Source organism: Antechinus flavipes, chromosome 3 (genome assembly GCF_016432865.1).
Source record: "Antechinus flavipes isolate AdamAnt ecotype Samford, QLD, Australia chromosome 3, AdamAnt_v2, whole genome shotgun sequence".
Classification (NCBI taxonomy): domain Eukaryota; kingdom Metazoa; phylum Chordata; class Mammalia; order Dasyuromorphia; family Dasyuridae; genus Antechinus; species Antechinus flavipes.
Genome location: NC_067400.1, coordinates 417,226,030 through 417,243,206, shown reverse-complemented (window position 1 = coordinate 417,243,206; position 17,177 = coordinate 417,226,030). Strand labels below are relative to the sequence as shown.

Below are 17,177 nucleotides of genomic sequence, written 5' to 3'. Positions count from 1 at the left end.
ACCTTTTAAGCTCCTGAAAAGCATCTCCAACTACCTATAGGAATTCTTTTGATAAAATACAAGTATCCTCAATCTAAAATCAATTCAATATAGAAGAGAATAAACATTTATATTATGCTAAAGTGCTTCACAATAATCTTGGGAAGTAGATACTATCATTATCCCCATTATACAGTTAAATGACTTGCCCAGGGTCACACAAAGTATCTTGGATGCTTTCTCAGCCCCTTTCCCTAACTCCAAACCTTTCCTCCTGACTATACTGTCTGTGGCACCAGTGTTCAGTCTTCCATATCAAAATCTTTCTCTTTACCTTCATTTCTCAAATCTTTTCAATTACCAAACTATTGATCCTATCTGTAATCTCTTATAATTCTATTTTAATTTCCATCATGTTACAGGTCCCCATCATCATAGCCCACAACTGCAAAGATTTCCTAATAATTTTCTCCTCCCTCCAAGCCATCCTTCCGGGTGACATAAGATTAATCTCTACTATGCTTACATCTGATTATATTATTTTGCTGTTATTATTTCTTATAATGCAGATGAAATACTGTGGAGTGGAAAAAGATACTTTTGGAATCAGGACTGGATTCGGATCCCAGCTCTGCAACTAACTCATTTTTGTCCCTTTCAGACATTTTCTGATAAATTTACTCAAATAAGTTATTTTACCATCACTCTCTTCATCATTGTCCTCATATGCTGACCTTCAGAACATGCTCCCATCTTTCTTGAAATAGTGGTGGATTTACCCCCCAATATTCACTTGGACAGCTTCACTCTCTTTACCCCTTCAATCTTCCACTATAGTATACTCACCCTCGAGGATAGGCTCATTTGAAACAGCAATGTAGCCAAAGATTTTTAATTCAAATTCCTTTTTTATGATCTTACTTTTGTTCTGTAATCTATTACCTGACATCCTGAACCTGATCTTCAAGAAGCCATTTTTTTCTTCCCTTACTATTCTGTAACAAGTCAAATCCCCTCAACCTTTTACCCTTGCATCTGCTAATCATCCTCCAGTCCCAGTCCAATGGAGCCAAAAGATGCTAGTGAAGTTCATAAACTGTAGGTGGGTCCCAAACCTATTTATGCTTTCTAAAATGCAACTGGACTCTCAATGCCAGAGCATTCAACTTTATATAAACATTTCACTGGAAACAGGGGGCACTTACCATAAATTTTCTCCATTCCAATTAATTTCTACCCATCGTGTTCTACAAAAGACCCACTTTTGCTTAAATGATTAATGCCATCTAGCAACTTTGTCCTCAAATATCTTTTCCTAAGGGAGTTGGCCTTCCTTATTTTCAGTGGTAATCCCTTTTTCACCCTTTTCCATTCTGCCTCCTCACCTTGCTTCTTCATTCATCTTTTTCACTCATCATCAAACTTCCATTCCCTTTCTACAGGCTCCTTCCCCTCTTACAAGCATATTCAGATCATTCCTTGCATATTAAAAAACACAAAATACTTTTCCACCTCAGACTATCAATCCTTTACCTGCCCTTCTGCACCAAACTTCTAACTTGTTCCTTCCATTTGTTGAAACTACTTCATTTTCCTTAGACTTCTCCACTGCATTTAGTCTAGTTGACCATCCTTTCTTCCCTGTTACCAGAGTTCTTAAGAATCCTGCCTCAAAACCAAAACACTAGCTCCCAAGCCAAGTCTCACTTGGTCAGTTTTGGGTCATTCAGAATGAATGTAAATAGCAATTGTTTCTGTTCTGGGCAGAAACACTAAGAAAGGATCCCTTCCAGATTGGGATTTTTTTTTTTCCTTGACTAGGTAAAAAGCAATCGTTTGCTTCAATTTCTATCTAGCCTTAATTAGCTAATGGTTGTGGTCTCAGCCAAATTGAGACCTCCAAGGACATCTTTTATGGTCCTGATCTTCATCTTGCCCCAGAGCCCAAATAGCTCCAATGAAGAAAGTGCACAGCCTCTTCTCACTCCAAAAAGGACCAACTCTTCCTTTGAAGATATCTAATAACTAAGTTCTCTTTCAACATTACATAGTACATCACTGTAGTTAATACTATTATGAAGAGTGTCTAAATCTATCTTCAACCACAAAATTCATCTTTCCAAATACTGGATATCTTTATTGGTTATCTCAAACTCAGCATGTCAAAATCAAACTGCACCAGTTTTATCCCAGTTCAAAGACCCCGTTCAAATTTATCAAGTTTTCTTTCCCTTGGATTTCCTCCACCACATTGGGGGAGGGGAGCCCCATGCACAGCACAAGCCTAGAATTCCACTGGTATGCACTGGGCTAGAAAACCTTTATCTACAACTTACAGTAAAAAAAATTATCTGGGTTGGGGAAAGGAATGAAAGATTATGAGGTCATATTCATAAGGGACCACAGAGGCAGTATTAGAGATATAATTTGATACCAGACCTTCATGACCAAGGCTGCCTCTCTTTGTCTTATACTCCTCCCACTATATTTTACATTTCTTAAGACCCCAGAAGAGAATATTGGTCTTATTTTTTCTTGATATTTCCAGAATCTAAAAGTGCAATGTACATAATAGGTATTTAATAAACAAGCTTTACTTTCCTGCTTAGTCAGGGACAGTAATGGGTGGGGAGAGGAATTATACAGAATTAAGTGTGTTAAGGATAGATTCTAATTTTCTCAATTATGAAAATTAGATTGTTGCTGATAATTAGGAGGCATATAAGGAAATATGGCAAAAATCTTTATGAAATCATGCTGAGCAAAAAAGCACAATCAGAAGAGCACACTAGCTATGCCCATTTAAGAAAAATGAATGGAAAAGAAAAGAGCCCTAATGAAGATTTGATTGAATGAAAAGTTGACATATTATGGGGATAAATTTCATTTATTTAAATGTAAACAGTTGCAAAATAAGATTGATTGTATTGATGTTCGATTTTATAATAAACCATTTTAAGAGACTTAGAACAACCAATTAAGTGTTTTGTTTTGTTTTTTTAACTGAAGCAAGGCCAGAATTTACTTAGCTTTTTAATCTAATATGGATTTGCCCTAAGTCTCTCTTCTTGGAACCATTAGTTCAAAACCACCCACTGAACAAGTATATTTTTAAAAATTCCGTATTTAAGATCAAAACACATATTGTATCAACACATGGTATTAACACAAATCAGATTCATGATATCTATTAACCAATAGCAAAAATGTTATGTTTACTTTTTATACAGGATAAATTGACATTTTAGTAAAATCAGTCCCAAAATGTTTCTATTTTATTTTAGTTTTTTTCTTTGACTGACAATAGGTACTATTAGTCACTCATGATAAGCCCTAATTGCACACTAAAAATGAATCTTGCCAACTTCATGCAGCCAACAACTGAAAATCAAAACATCTGCTATAGATTATTCTTTCTAGATATATTTGCACAATAACAAATACTATAGGTCAAATGCTGAAAATTATTTCTGTAGCAAAAAAGATCTCTAAGGCCTGGCCAGTGACCTATTTAAGTAATACACAACATAACAGAAAGTTCAATAGTGTTTGAACTTTTGTCCTACTTGGACATCATTTAGAGTGATTATTAGTTTTAAGACATCTGCAAAGCTTTCAACTCATGATTCCATTAGATTTGACAGGATATTTATGAAAGTAATGCCATCACACTTAAATCGTGAGTTGTGAAATTTGGATTATAGCTATATTGCCAGACTAGTGTAGGAAGACTGATAGATTACCAGAGCTGAAGGGGACTCTAGAGATCACCTAATTTTTAAAAATCATTTTACAGATGAAAAAACTTTTGATTTGGTCAAACTTGAATCCTGGATCTCTTAGATCTCAATTGATCACTTAATCCTTAATACAATGACTGCACATTTTGTAATGTTTGTGGACTTCACTTAAGGTCATAGGTACTTTTTAAAAAAAATCTCAAATGTCATAGAGTGTTTCACAAGGACTAAGGCTACTTACCTTGTTTTATCCAATAGCTGTATACCTAGAAACGTGCATTTTTAAATATTATAATATTTTTTAAAAGGGGAATTATTCAAATTCTTTTGTAAACAAATTTCATTGGAAGTGAATCCCTTTGATATATCTTTTAGGTAAAAATAAAATAATAATCAATGTTCTTAATGTTTTCTTAAACTGAGGCACACTTGTAATTCTTTACTATTTTCCTATGGTTAGAAAGGACAGCCACCTAGTCAATTAAGTTAATTCTGAAAAATCTTAAGTAAATGAAAAAAAATCAAAAAACAAAAAACAAAACAAAACAAAACAAAAAGACAATAAATCCAGCCATTTAACAAAAGAAAAAATTCAGAAACAAGTTATTTCATCAAAAAATTTTTGGAAAAATATGCATGGACAGCTCCAAACAAAATGAATTTTATACCAGAAACAACTAAACTACAGCTTGCTCTCAGAATAAGATTCAAGAACCCCATTTTGTTTTTCTTAAGGGAATAATTTGTGCAAATAAAAGTTGTATTTGTTTCTCCCCAGACACATACCTATTAAAAGGCAAGAGTGACCTAGTGGATGCATAACCAGCCTTGATGTCAGGAAGAACTGGTTTAAACTTGGCCTCTGACATTCACATCTACTACCAAAGGGATACTAGGCACGTCACCACTTCTAGTGCCTCAGAGAACTCTCAAATCACTTGTTGCTGAACAGTTGCAAATGGCAGGTTTAGTTGCATTGGTAAGAGCTTCCTCTAGCAGGATCCTTACACCAAAGAAATTAAGAGATTGAATGACTTCTGTCCATGTATTTCTTTTCAAAAGTCTTCGTTGTTATGAGTATGGCCTATATTTGGTGATGGCCTAAATTCAAACCAGTGTGATTTAGTGGGGTAGATTTAAAAAAAGCTAAATAGAACAAAACAAAACAAACCTTTTATCTGGTTAATGGTCAAGAGTCAGGGAACATGTAGCATCTGGTGTGTGGTTGAACAATTTCTAATTTTTAAATATTTCTCTGATATCTCAGTCAGTAGAAGGATCTATAGTTTATCAGGTTTATGTAGTCGAAAGAGCCTTCAAAATTCAAACACCTGATTCAGACAGCATTAAAATTCCTAAACTACTTACCTTCCTTGAACTGCCTATGCTATGGTGACAATACAGATGCACAGGTAAAAAGAGACATGAAGACAACAAAGTATCCATTTTACTTCGGAAATAATTCAAACAACATTAAAGTCACATTTAACTGATTTTTAAAAATTCTTCTCCAGTGACTATTCTTACAAGGTCAATAATTATTTGTGACCACAATATTTCTCTGAAATATACATTCCCATTTCTAAGTAACTGTTGACTAGTGGTTAAGCCCTATAAACCCAGGTTCAAACAGCTTTTTGACTTTTTATGAATTCAAGCTTTATATACATGGTAATATTTTGTTCAGGGATGGGAGGAGTGGGTCCTCTCTTCAGGGAGTGATGTCCTATATGAAAAAGGTTTATTTATATGTATGTACCTAATGTAAAACCAGGAGATTCTTCTATATTGCCTATACAAGGAAGAAATATGATTTTCCGTAAGAACTTAAAATCAGATTAAATTTAACTTTTTGCATTTCTCTCCTATCTTAACTCTCAACATTGCTGAAGTATATCTCTTTGAAACATATCCTTTTTATAGAAATAGTTGTCTTTTTATATAGTGCTTTAAGGTTCGCAAAATGCTTTACATACATCAGCTCATTGGACCCTCACAACAACCCTGTGAGGTAGGTGTTAAAGGCATTATTACCTTTTTATTGGACCTTCACACAAATTCATGATTGTCAGTGAACTCTCAAGGTGCTTGTGCTCCCTTAACCTAGTAAGTAACAGAGGTCACAGCAGTAAAGGTTACAAATTGGCATTGATCAACCTGGTGTAGGGCTGGTGGGTGGGCTGGAAGACTTCCCCCCACTTCTTTATCACACAAACAACCCAACTCATCTACCCATAAAGAAAAAACTACTGGTAAGCAAAAACAAATTGTCAAATGTCTAGACAATGCATCTACAAATTTCCCAAATAAATACACTTCCAGCAGAATAATTTCAGCATCTATTAGAGTCTCTATCTGGAATCTAAAAATAAATCAGTTCATTATAATCTATATTGAAAGAAAACCAAAGTCACAAATTTTTCACAAATCTTACCACTGCAGTACTTTAAAGGCATAGGAATACAGCAACTCAAAAGAAAAAAAATAGTGTTTTATTAACTACCACACTGTTATAATACACTTTAAACGTACAATAAGGTAGCCTTTAAATCTGAGGTGGTCTTAAGAATAACAAATGAACAGAATTTCAAATTTTTGTAAATAGGTGAACTGCTGCAGTTATTGGTGTACATTTTAGGAAAATGGTATAGCACTTACAGACCAGCAATGTAACTTTATTTTGTACATTTTTCTATAATTGAAAATATAAACAATAATTATAAAAAAGAAAATACAGCATAATAAAAAAACATATATGTTTTTCAGTTTAAGTGTATTGAATACATATAAATTTTAAGGGAAAAAGCAAGAAAAAAAAGAAAAAGGAAAAAAGGAAAAAAAGAAAGAAAATGATTGATATTTTAAGTGCAAGACTGACTACCTAGCCAAAAAAACTTCTTTAAAAAACAAAACAAAACAAAACTCATATAACTTCTAGCTTTCTATGACTAATATCCATGTGGTTGGAGTATTGTCACTCTGGAAGTGATTTTTCTGTTATGTTTGCATATGTTATACTTTACTGGTAACTTACATGATGGCTTTTAAGGCCCTGGCAGACAGATGGTTTTTGGAAACAAGATTTGATAATTAAAAAAAAAAAAATCACTGCTAAGACGCAATACACCTTATTTTTGGTCCTCCAATGTTCAAGAAAAGGGATAATTCACAACATTGTTCTTACCACCCAAATGCCTCAATCTATACATTTTAAGCTTTTTTTAAACATTGGTTATATTGCCCAACTTCGTTATTGAAAGAATAATATTAACAAGACATCATTTTGGCAAATTAAATCTTAAACATGGCTTTTCAACAGGATTTAAAAGGTGACTATCCCTAGAGTTCCATGTTAAAATGTAGTTTTCAAAATCTTACAAGAGTAATGCTTAAAATATTGTACATAGTTAACCTAATTAAAATAATTAGCTTCAAAATGACAAATTGATGAGCTAAGTAAAGCCTACACTAGGTAACATTTGCTTGGAAACTTGATTTGTCAGTTATGCATAATAAAAATTCCAGTCATCAAGAAAATTACAAAATTTCTTTTATCATAACATGATTTCTTTCATCCACCAACTTCTTTATCTTACAATAGATAAATACCAACATGTTCTCATTTTTACACTAAACCACACAGGATTGATGCATTTGGTTAGACTACCATTCCCATTGTTAAATTCATTTTTCTCTTTATATAACTTGGTAAAATTTCATCTCTTCTAGATTCCAAAAGTACCTACAAAACCCATGCAATTTTACCATTTTAATATACTATGGAATATCATACAAAGTAAGGCATTTCAGTGTCATGTATAACCAAGTTACTGTCAATCCAAAAATTTTTGCACATCAATAAAAAGATATCTAAGAACTTAGGAACAATATTCTTCTCACTACTGTATAAAAATAACCACAATGAATAAGTATTTGTGTAATATTTACTCCATTGTCTCATTTCCAGAAACTGTGACAAGCTGTAAAGGTATTTCAGTGTTGGTAAGAATATCTTGATTGCTGGTGGCAGAAGTATTAACAGTTCCTATCCCTGAAACAGAACCTTGTTGAATATTTGCAAGGATAAGTGTTGTTCCTCCTGCAGTAATCAAAGTATCATCTCGTGAAGCTTCTACTGATGCCAGCACTGTACTACTAGAGTGAATACCTTTTTTATTTTGATGTGTTTTAATGTGTTTGGCAAGGTGGTCACTTCTCATAAAGCGTTTTGAACATTCTGGACAAACAAACTTCTTTTCACCTGCCAGTTAAAAAAAAAGAAAAGAAAAAGAAAAAGAAAGTTGTGGGTTTTTTTGTTTTCCTCAATCTGAATGCAAACTAAAATGACAAGAAAACTATTTTCAGGTAATTGTGCTTTCAAAGTTAAGACTAGGGTAAATATCTCTCTTCCAAGTAAACAAATAGATTATTACTAGAAACTTTTTAAAACAATAAATTCATTGCCCCAAAAGAATGCTATCTCCTCCCTCAAGCAGATGTAAAAGTGTAATAATTTGCTTTAGGCCAAGTTTTGACCCTACTGCCAAATGTCCTTTCATAATCTTGCCTCTTAAGCCTCAGTGAAAACCTTAGAAAAGTTTTTAAAAATAGGTTTTTAAGGAAACCAACTTCAGAAATTAAAGATATGAAAAGTACTCATAGAGAATTCTGAAAAGAAGATCATAGGGTGTTAGCCAAGAAATTGTGACAAAAATTTGATGGGAGCTAAGGGGAGGAAAAGGAATAAGCATTTATGTAACAACTACAATGTATATGGCACTGGGTTAAGTTGTTTATCTCATTGGACACTTAAAACAAAATTGTGAGACAGGTATTATTATTATTATTATTATTATACTCATTTTATGGTTAAAGGAAACTGAAACAAAGGTTTGTGCAAGCTCGCACAGCTAGAAAGTGTCTGATGCTGGATATAAATTCATGTCTTCCTAATTCCAGGTTACTTGTCACTTTTCTGCTAAGCAGAAATGAAAAAGGGAAACCTAGGAAGTGAAGTGACTGGCAACTTTAAGAAAAATAAAAGCTTGTAAGTCAAGGTTCTGGAACCTATGGAGAATTTAGTCAAGGCATCAAATCCTGTTTCTTTTTCTTTGGAAACAAACACACGTCCCTTTGACTTGGCCTCTTTCTTTATTCTTTATCACCTTATATCCAATTGTCATTATTACAAAATTTCAAGTTTCCCTCTCTCATTCATTCCACAAATTAATGCCAAATGCATCTTGTTTATATATAGCATTTCGTTAGAACCCTGCTAAAATAACAACAAAACTCAGCACTAACTCAGGTGATTTTTGTTTGGGGGAAGAGGGAGACAGCAAAAGTAGCAACAGTGAGAAAAAATCATCTGCTCCACAATTTAGATCAGAAATCTTCTCCCTAACCTTCAAGTTTGTCCATAGTTTGCACCATTCTGATCCTACCATTTCCCCAAAGACTCAGTGTTTTATTGAGACCAATCTGTTAGGGTCCCATGGAGTTCATTTCCACTTCTGGTCTTGGCTCATATCTCCATATCCATTCCTGAAGCACTCAACTAGATACTATTTTCCATATTTTACCATTGTTTCATGTATGTTCATACCATTCTAAGTACTACAGAAACTTCAGAACAAGTACTGTTAAATGCATTTTCATGTTCACTTTTAATAGATAAAACCTTAAACCTTAAACTAATGGCAACTAACTGCAAGCTATGAGGGTGAAAAGAGCATCCTTTTTTTTCCTTTTTATTACCACATTCTATTCAAGCACTACATTCAGTAAGGGACTGGCAAAAAAAAATTTTTTTTTTTGTTACACCTCAGTAGAAATAAGAAACCCTACATCAATTTGTGCATAAACATAATGATAAAAAAAAAAATGCTGAGGATCAAGATCAAACCACTATAATTTTTGTCTCTTTCCCTCCAACCATCAATAAAAACATGTTTTATCTACCACAATAAAAATGTGGAAGATAAACAAAAAAAGGGAACATTACTTATTCAGTAAATAGTGTCTTGAGTAAATGAAGAAAACTAATTTTTAGAGCTAAAAGAAAGAATGATCATAATAGCAAAAGAATGGGACTAAATCTTCAATGATTTTAATAGATTCTAATCATAAACTTTATCTCAAAGAATGAATAAAACCAATAAAATTCTTTGGATTTAATGTGCAATGATCAATTCAGTGGACATCTTTTTCAACTGATGCCACTGAATATAAAAATTAATATATCTTTACTATCACTAGCTTTTGGTTCCACCAAAAACCAAAAAACCCTGATTTTGAATGTTCATTATACCTTTAAAAAGATCCTAATCTTAAAGATAAGTAGGTCTACACTCTACATTTTAATTCATTAAAAACAAATGTTAGTAACCTGTATGTGTTCTTCTGTGCCGCTGTAATTCATCGCTTCGAGTAAATCTTTTCCCACAGAACGTCCAGTTACAAACAAAAGGACGTTCCCCAGAATGCCAACGAAGGTGAGCTCTTAAGTGTGACGTCTTCCCATAAACTTTACCACATCCTGGTATATGACAAATATGTTGTTTCTTTTTCCCAAGATTGGCACCTCTAAATAAAAACAAAAAATCAGAGATAAAAAAACACATGTACATGATAATTGGAAAAAAAATTTTTTTAAACCAAAGCTTATTGATAGTTTTCACAATTTATCATGTTCAATTTCATGCAAAACTCAGGACTGAAAGAAATTAGAAACTGGCATTTTCCATCAATTCCACATTTTAAAAATAATTTAATTTCATCATATAAAAAATATACAAACAAAAATTATATTCAATAATTAATTTAACTACTATCCCAAAAAATCCAACATATCTTGCACTGATTTGTTTTTTGAAGATTTGGAATTTTTTTTTTAAAGATTATAAAATATGATTTTCTCAACCTAAGTTTAATTTCAATATTTTTAAATATAGGTCTTTTATGTAGTTATATATAAGCTAGTAGTTGTTGACGAGTCACTGTAACTTTTGTTCATTTGTTTTTGCTGAGGCAATTGGGGTTAAGTGACTTTCCCAGGGTCATACAGGTAGGAAGTATTAAGTGTCTGAGATCATACTTGAACTCAGGTCCTCCTGACTTCAGAGCTGGTGCTCTATCCACTGCACCACCTAGCTGCCCCTTCACTGTAACTTTTAACAATATTTTAGAAGCCATTTTCAGTTTACAAAGTTTTTGTTTAATTTTTACAGATCATAAGACTGCCTAATGAGTGAAAACATATATGGAAGAGGTGACATAGTAATATAATTATTTACCTGGAAAACATAATTACTAAATATCATGCCCACATTCTGAAAATTATTTATTTTGAATCAGAAGTACATTTGGGAAGGGAAAATGTGAACTGCTCTAATTTGCTAGTTAAATTTTTCCTAAATATGTCTGTAACTTCCATATAAACTGCTAGATTTGCATTTCCAGACTCAGTCAAAAGAAAAAAATAGTCCTTTAGACACTTCAAAAGTGTCTAATCATGTCCAATATAGACACCTTTCTCCTTTCAAGCTAAACATTGTATCATGTTCCTTCAATCAATCCTCATATATGACATGTTTTTCAGTCCTTTCACAATCCTACTTAGCTTCTGGCATGCTCCACATTGTCTATATAACTTCTAAAACATGGTGCTCAGCATTGACATATATACTGTAGAAGTAATCTGAACACAGAAGAATACACAAAAACCATCATCTTTCATATTGGACCAAAACCTCTCTTCTCTAAAGCCTAAAATAAGCATATTAACAGTTTTTGGTGGTTGTTATACTGTTGACTGATCTTGCTTTTTATAGTTCACTAAAATGTATGTTGTTCACACAAACTGTTGGCAAATTATTCATTTGCGTTTTTTTAAACCAAGCATACAATTTTATGTTTATTCCTGGAAAATTTTTCTTTTATTAGATTTATCCCATCATTCTAACCTATGGAGATCTTCCTGGACTCCTAGTCTGTCATCCTAAATTGTATTCAATTCACCCCAATAAATGACTTCAACAGAAAACCAAATTACTATTGTTCACACAATTCTGATCTCTTTCTAAGCTTGTAGATTTTGAAATACTAAGTTGTAAAATGTGCTTTTTTTGCCAAAAAAAAAAAAATTTAAGTTAGAAGCACAAGGATAAGACTACTTACTGAATACAGGAACCGATATAGGCTTTCCAAGGAAAATTTTCCTGGGGAAAGCATATTCAGTTAGATAAGGAAAAAATAGAAAAGCATTCATAGGCAAGTAAGTAGCATGTACATAGGGCAAAAGGTAGCAGAAAGTATGTGGGATGAAAAATGTAGTTCCTAATGTACCACTTTTGTAATTAAATAAAACTTCAATAACAGGAAAATTTTATTCTACAAGGACATCTAGAGAACTAATGAGAATAAATGTGAAGGCAAGAAAAGTGTCATTCTTAACAATGTAAGAGAATACACATAAATCTTCCCATAATTTTAACATCCCTGACACTTTCTAGCCCCAATCTTATTCTCAACTGATCTTTTTAAGTTCCTATTTTAGGTCCCTATGTGTCTACTTTGCCCTCAAGTGATTTAACAGTACGTGACTATGCAGTGTGCCATTGAATAAAGAGGGCTATTAAGTATCACAAAGGAAAATAAGATTTCTTACAATATTAAGTTTAAGGGTACAAAAATACAAAAAGCAACTCTTTTAACATCAATTTTTCTTCAAAATATGTGTGTAAAAATATAGGACAATATTAGAGCGTGAGATGGATGAGATAAGATAGTAATGTGAGAAGCAGAGAAGAAAAAGAGAATTTTATTAATACAAAACTCTTTTGCTTTACTTTGAAAATTATAGATTAGTGTTCGTATCCCACAGATCTATATAATGTCTATGTAAATCATTAAACAGAAGCAGTGAAATGTAGTGCTCCCAAACCGTTGCTATTATGCTTTACCCCAGTGTTCATGACTTCTAATTCAAACTTATAGAGTACCCTTAAAAAGCAAAGTAAAAATCTGTACCAAGGAATATATTTTTATATTCTAAGCATATTTACACATGTGTCTTGTTATTGCTGATGTAGATCACTTAATCATCAGCAACATTATAAATAAACAAATTGTGAAACTTCATATTCAAGTCAAATACTGTCAGAATTAATCAAAGGGTCTAAAGTCCTACTGACATGCTACAATTTTGACAGTTTCAAATATTTGGCTTTGTATTTCAATGGAATTTGACTAAAATATTTTTCTCTCTGTCTCTCTTATACTTATACAGACACAGAAACACACGAAGCAGTAAATTTTTTTTAAAAGAACAAATAACTGAAACTATAGAATTACAACAAAGTCCCTGAAAATGTCTTAGTCAGATAATGAGATTTATATAGTAATGTTAAGGATCACACCAGATATATTTATCTACAAATTCACTGATAGGACTATTCTCAATGTAGCAAAATATCTGATATCAATCAAGTTCATCTGAAGTAAACCAGGATGAAAAACAGCGTTTCATTACTGACTTAAAATAATTGTGTCAATTTCATTCTTTCAACCTACTACACAAAGTTCTTAAAGAAAATATAACTTCCTGAAATTGATTTTAAGTATAAAAATGTTCTGAATTTAGCTTCACTATTTTAAAATCTTGAATAAAATTTCTTTGCATATGAGCCACTTTTTGATATAGGACTTAACAATAGTATCCACTAACACATTGTCTTTGAATTGATTAAAGTCAAAATGTTTAAAAAAAAAAAATTAAGTTTTAGACATAATAAATGACAGTAAAGAAAAGGGTATTAAATATGTAAAAGATAATTCAGGATTTTTTAAAAAATAGGTCAAGTCTCTTAATAATTAGTCATTAATCATCTACACTTGTCTTTTTTAAACAAATAAAATACACATTAATATCTGAACTTTGCAAATATAGATGAGACATTTATAACAATTTCTCATTCCTTAAAAAACATTTTTAGTATATGTTAATATGGATGAGTTTTACATCTGCATACCTCCCACCACCTTCTTTACAATTAGGACAGGTGCAGGCTACACGTCGAAGTCTTTTTACTTCTTGATATGGTTGGTCCCCTTCTTCATCTACCACCTGTACTCTCAAATGTGTTAAATCACTGGTATTCAATGTAGAATCGCCACTGAGTTGCCACTCTTCTGGATCAGGTTCTTCTTCCTTGATCCTTATATCTAAAAAAAGAATAAATAGGAATCAGAAGTAGTTCATTGAACAGAAAATAGGTTATCATGTTAAATTTTATTTACATTAGTAAGACACTATGTATAATATAATAAAAAATAATTTCTTAGAAAAAAGCCATTGGCCAAATAGTTAATTTGGGTCAAATCTGGGTCAAATTCCAATGCACTAATTTCTCTTCTAAAAACTTCCTATCTGAAAGCACTACATAAAGAGGGAAGGTTTCAAATCTTAAAAGTCATTATAAATATAACTGTAAAAATCTATCAATTATGACATAAATATTGATAGCATTTTCACAAGGGAAGAAGTCATAAAATTTTAAGACATGATCCCTACACCTTTAAGGACCTTACAATTTAAGTGGAGTGAAAAAAATGAGCAACGAGTACCAAATTTTGGGACTTATTCTAAATAGTAGATGGGAAAACCACTGTAGTAGATAAAGAGAAGTGAAAAACAATGTTAAAAAGAAAAAAGGACCATAAAGTTGGGATTTTTAATCTGAGGGCTATGAATTTTTTAATATCATAATGTATTTTATACAATTAATTTCCTTTCAAATCCTACCTATTTTATTGTTGTCTGATCCTAAAAAGAGATAAGGAAAAAAATCTTCCTGCTTCTTTGCACATAAGGGATTATATTCCCTTGCATATAACATTAGTTTTGCATAATAATTTTTTTTAAGGGATAATTTGGGAAAGAGAAGAGAATGGAGGAAAGGCTATAGTAGCAAAGGTAGATGATATACAAACAAAAATTATGTAAATTTATGGGATTTTTCAAAATAAATTTGTTTCTGTATTTATTAAAAATTTATTACTACAGAAAAAATAACTATAGCACAAATGAATGCTCAATATATGAACTAATATTTTTCAAAAGAAACATAAGCTATCAAGCAACCAAATGAAAAAAAAAAAAAAAGTGCCCCAAATCACTAAAAATAAATGCAAATTAAAACAAGTCTGAAAACTTTACCCTTATATTCATCAAATTGGGAAGTGTTATTAAAAAAAAAAAATGTTACTTAATGTTAGTCGTGGCAAGTCAGACCCAGTAATAAATATACTGCTGGTGAAAATTGTAAATTGACTTGCAAAGCAAATAAGATGCTAAACTCTTCAAACTCTTAGATCAAGTGATCCCACTATCAGAATTCCTAGGAAAATGAAGAGAAACAAAGGTCTCACATGTACATACATATTAATTAAAGCACTTTTTGTAGTAGCAAAGACTGGAAACAAAGTAGGAAATGAGTACCCATGCATTTGGAAATGGGTATAGATAATGACATGTGAATATAAACATTACTTTCCCTTAATAAATAATAAACTAAGATAAACCAATTTAGTGAAAAAAGTAGAACCATAAGAATATCATGCATAATTAATAATGCAAACAAGAACAATGATAGCTTAGATTTCAGTTTATGATCAATCTTGACCCTAAAAGACAAAATGATGACTAAGCAGAGAAATGTTGCTTATCAGATTCACTAGATAGTGATAAGTTTTACTTAACTACTTTTCTTAGTTACATGGAGAGGACAGATAGTCTCTTATCAACTAAGTTAATACTAAGAAAGGACAGATTTAAAAAGCATTAATACAATTTACAAAGGAAAAGAAAGAACTACAGATCTAAATTAGCAAATGCTTTACTGGACAAGATATTAGAAGGTAACTAGAACTGACCTAATGTTGAGTTCAATTTCCAAAAGATTCTTAAGGTGAGCACTTGTTTCTCTATCTCTCACCTTGCCAAGAAGAATCAGCATAGTTAAAATAAGTTTTTTAAACTTCAGGCTTTAAAAGATAAACTAATACTTTTTTGCTTCATGTTGTCCACAAGGTGGAAATGAAATGTGAAAAATTACCTTATGTAATGGTCAAATACGGAAGATATGGAGTAAAAGACTGTTTAATTTTTACTTACTTTTACCTTACCACAGTACACCCTTTACGTCTCATTATCCCAATTAAAAAAAAAAAAAAAAGCCTCTAGACACCTGCACATATGGTACCATATTAAATTTAAACAAAAACATAATTTGCTACTGTCAAAAAGAAAAAATGAAAAAGCCATTCCAAAAAAGACAATAAGATAGATGTAGGAATATAAAGAAAATAATTTTGCCAAATGATTTTTTTCAAGTATTCATTTTGCTGTTTTAAATAGTTTTAATTTTCCTTTTCTGATTATTTTGATATCATTATTTACAGTAAATGAATAAGGGATAAGGGAAAAGTAAGAAAAAAAGGAAGGCAAAGAAGTAATTAATTATGGATCAGATAAAATGAAGCTGAATTATGCCTTCAATTTTCTATTTTTTTTTGACAAAATGACAAAATTCGTTCCTATTCATTAAGAATCTCTCAAAATTTGGATATCTAACTGAAAACAGTCTACTTATTTTTATGACTAAAATCACACCTCTCCAATTTCCAGTCATTTCTTTTCCCTGTATATTTTCAAATCAGAAATTGATTATTGTTTCAAATCAATTATTTGGATCTTATGATGAATTTTCCTAATAGAAACAAGTATTGAATGATTCTTTCATTTCCCATCTAATCCATAAAAGTCAATGTGGCTGAAACATTCTACAATGAAACACATGGTCAATAATACCACTGTTAAATCTAGTCAAATAAAATAGAAAACAAAAATTAAGGATTATATTAATATACTGATAATGTATTGAATAAAGAAAGAATATTCATTCTTTCCTCATTTCTGTGTCTCTCAGAATCTTTTGTCTTCTTTCAAAAATTGGCCCAGGTATCACCTGGTCTGAAAAAAGTATTCTTTAATCATTCTGGAGTGTTATCTTTGCTCAACTAACTTGTGCTTACTTACTGTTTCGTGTATAATGCATTATCCGTTTTTCCCTTTGACCCTGTAATCTCCTAACCAACCAATCAACCAACTTACCTATCTATACACATACATACCTCCATCCACTCCTCCCCTAACCCCCACCCACACACCCTCACATCTTGAGAGCTCCTCAAAGGCAAGAACAAATTTGGTTTTTGTCTGTGTTCCTACCACCTGGCATAATATACAACACAATAGTGAACATTTAATGCTGAATACTTGGGCTCAAGAAAACACAGATTTAATTAGAGTAAGGCATATAGAAACCTTTGTAGGTTTATTCATATTTCTGGATACTTTCAAAAGCCCACTGGATATTATATCTAATTTCACCTCAG

General features: G+C 31.8%; 1 protein-coding gene across 1 annotated transcript in view; it reads right to left on the bottom strand.

Annotated features, from left to right (window-relative positions):
* Positions 1 to 6,195: 6,195 nt before the first annotated feature.
* SP3 (Sp3 transcription factor) overlaps positions 6,196 to 17,177 on the bottom strand; it is a 49,781-nt gene continuing 38,799 nt past the window's right edge. Inside the window, exons 5-7 of the mRNA XM_051991071.1 lie at positions 13,751 to 13,943; positions 10,108 to 10,304; positions 6,196 to 7,980 (exon numbers count right to left, since the gene is read on the bottom strand). Of these exons, the coding sequence (XP_051847031.1) occupies positions 7,664 to 7,980; positions 10,108 to 10,304; positions 13,751 to 13,943 (707 nt within the window). The 3' untranslated portion in view covers positions 6,196 to 7,663. The remainder of the gene's footprint in view (positions 7,981 to 10,107; positions 10,305 to 13,750; positions 13,944 to 17,177) is intronic.